A 7,618-nucleotide genomic window follows, 5' to 3' on the forward strand; every position below is an offset into this window, starting at 1 on the left:
CCACCACGCCTGGCTAATTTTTTGTATTTTTAGTAGAGACAGGGTTTCACCGTGGTCTCGATCTCCTGACCTCGTGATCTGCCCGCCTCGGCCTCCCAAAGTGCTGGGATTACAAGCGTGAGCCACCGCGCCCGGCCTGACTTTTTTTTTTTTTTGAGATGGAGTCTCACTGTGTCACCCAGGCTGGAGTGCAGTGTCGCCATCTCAGCTCACTGTAACCTCTGCCTCTGGGGTTCAAGCAATTCTCTGCCTCAGCCTCCCTGAATAGCTGGGACTACAGGTGTGTGCCACCACGCCCAGCTAATTTTTGTATTTTTAGTAGAGATGGGTTTTCGCCATGTTGGCCAGGCTGGTCTCGAACTCCTGACCTCAGGTGATCTGCCAGCCTCGGCATCCTGAGGTTCTGGGATGACAGGTGTGAGCCACTGCACCCGGCCGAGATGACTTAAAGTACATGGAAAGGACAGTGTGGTGGCTCTCGCTTGTAGTCTCAGCTACTTGGGAAGCTGAGACAGGAGGATCCCTTGAACCCAGGAGTTCGAGGCTGCAGTGAGCTATGATCGCACCACTGCACTCCAGCCTGACAGAGTGAGACCTTGTCTCAAAATAAACAAATACACATAAATTTAAATTTAAAATAAAATAAAACAAAATTAAAGAGTATACGAGAGGATGTGTATAGTTTATATGAAACACTACACCATTTCATATAAGGGACTTAAGCATATATGAAACACTACATCATTTTATATAAGGGACTTAAGTATCCTTGAATGTTGGTATCCATGGGAGGTCCTGGAACCAATTCCCCACAGATACAGAGGGACGACTGTATTGGTGAGGATGTAAAAATTGGAGCTCTCGTACAATTGCTGCCACTTTGGAAAACAGCAGTTCCTCAAAAAGTTAAACATATACTTACCATATGACCCGGCAATTCCACTCCTAGGTATCTACCCACGAGTACAGAAAACATTCACACAAAAACCTGTACATGAATGTTCATAGCAGCATTATTATAATTATTTTTGAGACAGAGTCTCACTCTGTCACCCAGGCTGGAGTGCAGTGGTGCGACCATAGGTCCCTGCAGCCTTGACCTACTGGGCTCAAGTGATCCTCCCACTTCAGCCTCCCTAGTAGCTGGGACAACAGGCGCATGCCAGCACGCTCGGCTAATTTTTAAATTTTTTTTGTAGAGAGCCTCATGTTGCCCAGGCTGGCCTTGAATTCCTCAGCTCAAGTGATCCTCCCACCTCAACCTTGCAAAGTGTTGGGATTACAGGCATGAGCCACCACTCCTGGCCATAGCAGCATTATTCTTAATGGCAAAAAGTGGAAACAACCCAAATGCCTATCAACTGATGAGTGGAGGAACAGAGTGTGGTGTATCTGTACAATGGAAGACTATTCAGCCATATGAAGGAATAAAGTTCTGATCCATGCTACAACATGGATGAACCTTGCAAACATTATGCTAAGTGAAAGGCGCTAGTTACAAAAGGCCACAGATTGTAGGATTCCATCTACACGAAATGTTCAGAATAGGCAAATCCACAAAGAAAGAAAGTAAATTACTGGTTGACAGGGGCTAGGGAGAAGGAGAACTGGGGAGTAACTACTAATAGGGATGAGGTTTCTTTCTGCAGTGATGAAAATATTCTGGAATCAGACAGTGGTAACGGTTGTACAATCTTGTAAATATACCAAGAACCACTGAATTGTACACTTGAAAGGGGGAATTTTATGGTGCATGAATTGTATCTCAATAAACATTGCATAGGAATAATAAACACCAAATCAGGAGAGTCTTTACTTCTTGGGTTGAGGGGTCAGTCATGGAGGGAAACAAAAACGTCTTTATATTAGCAGTGTTTTATTTTGCAAGCTGGACGGTAGGTACACAGGTATTTGTTCTGTTAATTTTTATACCTTTCTCAGTGGTTTCATAATAAATAAAATGTAAAAGTATTTACTGGACATCAACCTGGATTAGGCACTGGGCTACATGGGTGGTGCAATGTTGAGTCAAAACAGACCCATCCTGCCAAAAGTAAGTGGATACATAAGTATATAACAAGTGGAGAAGAGGGTCTATAAGTAAGTTATCTCCCCTTTCTAGGCTTCTGTGTCCTCATGGATGAAATGAGAGCCAGACTAGGAACTTGTTAGTAGAAGGTCTCTGAGGATCCCAGGGGCCTTGAAGTGTGTCTTCCCTTTTTCAGCCCACACACCTCAAACATGACCAGGGCACAGACCCTAGAGTTGGCCCTCGTGCCGTCAATCATCGCAAGAGGGCCTAAGGCAAAGCCCAACTTCAATCAGTCTGTTTCTTCTCAGTAAAACAGGCTGAGTGACTTCTCCCTCCCAGGATGACTGTGGGGGTGTAAATGAGGTAACACATATAAAGTGTCAGGGACAGGCCTAGCATACAGTAAATCCTCAACACCTGGGACAGTCCTCACTTTGATTCCACAGGCATTTCCTGAGCAGCAAGGCTGGCCCAGGCCTGTGCTAGGGGCTGGAAGACAGAGGAATTCCACTCTGAATGGCCAAAGCAGTGGCCCCCAGCCAGGTGGGGAGATGGCCTCATAAACAACAGTATGAGGCAGGGTGATGTCACTGCTAAAAAGAGACAGTAGCCATGTGCACAGATGCAGACCATGTGTGATGCAGACCCTGGGGCTGACAGAGATGTTCCAATCAAAAGGCACAGTCCAGTGGCCAGGAGCAGTGGCTCACGCCTGTAATCCCAGCACTTTGGGAGGCCGAGGCGAGTGGATCACGAGGTCAGGAGACAGAGACCATCTTGGCTAACAGGGTGAAAGCCCGTCTCTACTAAAAATACAAAAAATTAGCCGGGCGTGGTGGCGGGCGCCTGTAGTCCCAGCTACTTGGGAGGCTGAGGCAGGAGAATGGCGTGAACCCGGGAGGCGGAGCTTGCAGTGAGTCGAGATGGTGCCACTGCACTCCAGCCTGGGCTACAAAGCAAGACTCCATCTCAAAAAAAAAAAAAAAAAAAAAGGCACAGTCCAGACTTGGAGAGAGGCCCTCACAGGAAGAAAGGCAAGACACAAAATTAAGGGATTGGCTTCCATTCACAGTAAAGTACATCCCTGCATACCTTTTTTCACCTAATTCAGACTCAAATGTTCCCACAAACCCCAAGAACAGAGGATGCAATTGATTCAACAGTTAGCTTTGGGAAGTCTGAGCCCATGGCATGTGCCAAGGTACATGTGTGGGAACACCATGGCTGACACTGCTGCTGTGATCTTTGGCAAGTCAGGATACCTCTTCAAGCCTTCCTTTCCCCAGCTGTAAAATGGAGGCTATAAAGATACTGATGTCATAGGGACATAAGGGAAAGTGAGATAACGACTGTAAAGTCATTAGCCAAGTACCTGGCACTTAGCGACCAGATCAATAAAGGGTAGTTATTGTTAGGAAAAAATAGATTTCACTTTGAAAGTGAGGAAAGCCAGGCGTGGTGGCTCAATCCCAGTACTTTGGGAGGCTGAGGCAGGCAGATCACGAGGTCAGGAGTTCGAGACCAGCCTGGACAGCAAGGTGAAATCCTGTCTCTACTAAAAATACAAAAAATTAGCCGGGCATGGTGGCGTGTGCCTGTAATCCCAGCTACTCGGGAGGCTGAGGCAGGAGAATTGCTTGAACCCAGGAGGCAGAGGTTGCAGTGAGCCAAGATCGTGCCACTGCACTCCAGCCTGGGTGACAGAGAGAGACTCCATCTAGGAAGGAAGGAAGGAAGGAAAGAAGAAAGAAAGAAAGAAAGAAAGAAAGAAAGAAAGAAAGAAAGAAAGAAAGAAAGAAAGAAAGAAAGAAAGAAAGAGAGAAAGAGAGAAAGAGAGAAAGAGAGAAAGAGAGAAAGGGAGAAAGGAAGGAAGGAAGGAAGGAAGGAAGGAAGGAAGGAAGGAAGGAAGGAAAGAAAAGAAAAGAAAAGAAAATGAGGAAAGTGGGATTCAGAGAGGTGAGATGACTTCTCCACAGTCAGGATTCAAATTCAGGTCTGAGATACCAGAGGCTCAGGGCAAATCATCTCCCTCTGCTCCAGAATCTTCAGCAGGTTCCCTACAGTCCACTACATGGACTCCATCTTTGCCAAGGAGTGAGGATCCAGCAAAGGCCTGGGGCCAAAAAGACCCTGGGCAAGTTCCCCAATCCTAGGTTTCTTGATCTGAGATCCCCAAGTGAGCCTGAGAAGGTCTGCGAATTCCTCCACGTAGTTGATGCAAAATTTTATGCCTAATGGATCTCAGACGAGTCTATAGCCTCAAAAGTAACAAACCACAGACTTGACCTGGCTTAGCATGGTTTCTTATTCACCCAATGGAGATACGATTTCTACCTTGAAAGGCTGTGAAGGGATTAAATGAGGTAATTTGTGAGAAGTACTTGAAACATTCTCAGCTTTCATTAAATGTTGGTTTCCTTCTCTTTCTCTCTCCCCAACCTATTTCCATCGGTTAGCAAATATTATTGAGCATCTGCCATGTGACAGGCACTAGTCCAGGTCCTGGGGGTAAAGTAGTGAACAAGACAGACATGGCCCGTTTTCATGGGGCTCACATTCTAGCAGAGGGAAACAGCAGACAAATAAAAGCAACAATTTCAGATATGAATAACTGCTATGAAGAAAATACATGACCGGGCACGGTGGCTCACGCCTGTAATCCCAGCACTTTGAGAGGCACAGGTGGGTGGATCACAAGGTCAGGAGTTCGAGACCAGGCTGATCAACATGGTGAAACCCTGTCTCTACTAAAAATACAAAAATTAGCCGGGCATGGTGGCACATGCCTGTAATCCCAGCTACTTAGGAGACTGAGGCAGGAGAATTGTTTGAACCCAAGAGACAGAGGTTGCAGTGAACTGAGATCGTGCCACTGCACTCCAGCCTGGGCAACAGAGTGAGACTCCATCTCAAAAAAAAGAAAAGAAAAGGATAACGTGATACAGACTTATAGGGTGGGGCAGCCTCCAGGGATGAAACATCTGAATGACCAAAGGAGCCAGTCATGCCAGGATTTTGGAGGAAAGCACCCAGCCAGAGAGTGCAGAAAGGGCAAACGCTCCCTGGAAAGATTCTTAGTCAAGAGTCCGTCACTCCCAGTCCTACCACAAACTGGGTCAACTTGAACAAGTCACGTAACTTCTGAGGCTCAGCTGCCACATCTACAAAATGGGAATAAAGACATCTTACCTGCCACATTGTGAGAGGTTTCAACCAAAGGGCTGTTAAGGTCTGGGATCCTCCCCAAATCTCACCATAGACACCTGATACTCGTCATTTGGCACCCATCTTGGAAGAGGGGAACCTGCACAGAGAACCCTGGGTCATGCTTTTGATTTTTAATTTCATGCGGCACTAGAAATAGCTTCTTTTGTTCCTGGTTGACCCAGGAACCTCTTCCTGCCACCTGGGGCCTATTCTAGTTAACAGCTGCTTATCCCCTCAGGTACAAAAGCCAACAAGGAAAGGACATCAGGAAACATTGTTCTGGGAATAACCAGACACCTATCTGCCACCATCTCCTCCCATCCCGCAACCACACATGGGAGACTGGAGGACTCAGCCCGTCCTGTAGTCAGATAACGTACATGGTTTATTTAAAGAGTCAAAAGGGGCCGGGCACAGTGGCTAACACCTGTAATCCTAGCACTTTGGGAGGCTGGGGCGGGTGGATCACCTGAGCTCAAGAGTTCCAGAACAGCCTGGCCAACATGGTGAAACCATGTCTCTACTAAAAATACAAAAATTAGCCGGGTGTGGTGGTGGACACCTGTAATCCCAGCTACTTGGGAGGCTGAGGCAGCAGAATTGCTTGAACCTGGGAGGTGGAGGTTGCAGTGAGCTGAGATCGTGCCACTGTACTCCAGCCTGGGCAACAAGAACGAAAACTCTGTCTCAAAAAAGAAAAAAAAAAGAGTCGAAAGGATCTTGGTCCCTGGGTTGGGCCACTGATTTACGATCGCTAAGAGTTCTCACTCCTAAATTTCTTTGATCTGTTCGCTTCACTCCATCTCCACAGCTGCTGCACTGGCTACGGCCTCATGATCTCACATCTTAACTCTCTCTGCTCTTTCTCTGGCCCATCTCCCCACTTCCAAACCATATATCACGCTGTAACCAGTGCCTAACACACAAAACTGACCATGTCTTTCCCCTGCTTAAAGCCCTTAGCTCCTGTTGCTCAGTGGAACTGGCGTCTGAGGCTACCTCTCCAAGCCTAAGCGCCTAAGTCCTGTTGCAACCCTCAGGCCCTTCCTCATTATCCACACCAAACTCTTGTGTCTGTAAAACAAGCCAAGCAACCCTCAGAATTATATGCCTTCGCCCCTCGTTTGTTTTGTTTTTATGATGGGGTCTCACGCTTTCACCCAGGCAGGAGTGCAGCAGCGCGATCTCAGCTCACGGCAGCCTCCGCCTCCGGGGCTCAAGAATTCTCACACCACAGCCTCCCGAGTAGCTGGGATTACAGGCACGGGCCAACACACCCGGCTAATTCTTGTATTTCTAGTAGAGACGGGGTTTCGCCATGTTGCCCAGCCTGGTCTCCAACTCCTGAGCTCAAGTGATCCACCTGCCTCGGCCTCTCAAAGTGCTGGGATTATAGGCCTGAGCCACTGCGCCCAGCCAGTCTTTGCTGCTTTTGTTCCTGCAATTTGGAACACTGTCCCCATCCCAGCCTCTCACCTCTACCCCTACCTCCTTCCCTACCTATACCTTCCTATCCATCCTTCAAGACCCCCAAAACCATCCCTGATTCCTTCAGAAAAGCAGTTTATTGCCTACCTTAGCAGATTGAAAGCAGTGGCTGTGTCTTATTCATGGTTAATTCCCTAGAAGCTGGACTGATACATTCCATTTAACTAAAATTCGTATCAGGTGCTTCGGACTGCAGACAAGCCTATCACAACCCAGAAGAAAGAAACAGGGAAGGCACCTGGGGGCTGCCAAGCGGTGAGGTGGGGGTAGGAATCATGAATCTGCATATTTTTAAAAACTGCCCCAGATCCTGATGTAAATGGTACTGGAGAGTCTGAGAAACACAGGGTTCCCCTCAAACAGTCCTAACTTCAGCATTCCTGGAAAAATGAAAATCCTTTCCTTTTGCCTCCAATGCTTTCCCTGCTGCTATCCCAGGTTAAAAAAAAATAGATAAAATCAGGGGGATTTTTCTGGGACTTGGCTGGGCTGGGAAACAAGCCTGGGTTCTAATATAGGCTCAGCCCCTGACGTACTATGGGCCCCTGCCCCTCCCTGGGTTCTCCATTACCACGGCCACCCCCCACCCTTATCAACTGTGTGCCCCTGAGGTAGTGACTGTCCCGCTCTGAGAATTAGTTTCCCCATCTTCCACGGGTCGCCGTCAGCTCTGACGCTCTATGAGCTATGCATACCCGTCGCTCCCCGCCGACCCCGATGGTCCCCTCCCCTCCTTCCCAAGGTCCATCCGCCAGGGTGCAGCCGACGCACTCCTAATGCCAAGGCCGCCCTCTCATCGACCGCCCCTTCCTGGCCGCGACTCAGTGCCAAATGTATGGGTCTCTGTCCCCGCCCTGCTCTTTAAGCCTAGCCGGGGCGGTCCGCGCAAGC

The 7,618-nt window shown here is 48.1% G+C and overlaps 1 protein-coding gene across 1 annotated transcript in view; it reads right to left on the reverse strand.

The window, feature by feature from the left end:
* The window catches only part of MYH7B (myosin heavy chain 7B), a 46,554-nt gene extending 38,995 nt beyond the window's left edge, over positions 1 to 7,559 (reverse strand). Inside the window, exons 1-3 of the mRNA XM_063633605.1 lie at positions 6,815 to 7,559; positions 5,222 to 5,336; positions 1,977 to 2,044 (exon numbers count right to left, since the gene is read on the reverse strand). Of these exons, the coding sequence (XP_063489675.1) occupies positions 1,977 to 2,044; positions 5,222 to 5,230 (77 nt within the window). The 5' untranslated portion in view covers positions 5,231 to 5,336; positions 6,815 to 7,559. The remainder of the gene's footprint in view (positions 1 to 1,976; positions 2,045 to 5,221; positions 5,337 to 6,814) is intronic.
* Between the last annotated feature and the right edge of the window lie 59 nt (positions 7,560 to 7,618).

Source organism: Symphalangus syndactylus, chromosome 24, assembly GCF_028878055.3.
Source record: "Symphalangus syndactylus isolate Jambi chromosome 24, NHGRI_mSymSyn1-v2.1_pri, whole genome shotgun sequence".
Taxonomy (NCBI): domain Eukaryota; kingdom Metazoa; phylum Chordata; class Mammalia; order Primates; family Hylobatidae; genus Symphalangus; species Symphalangus syndactylus.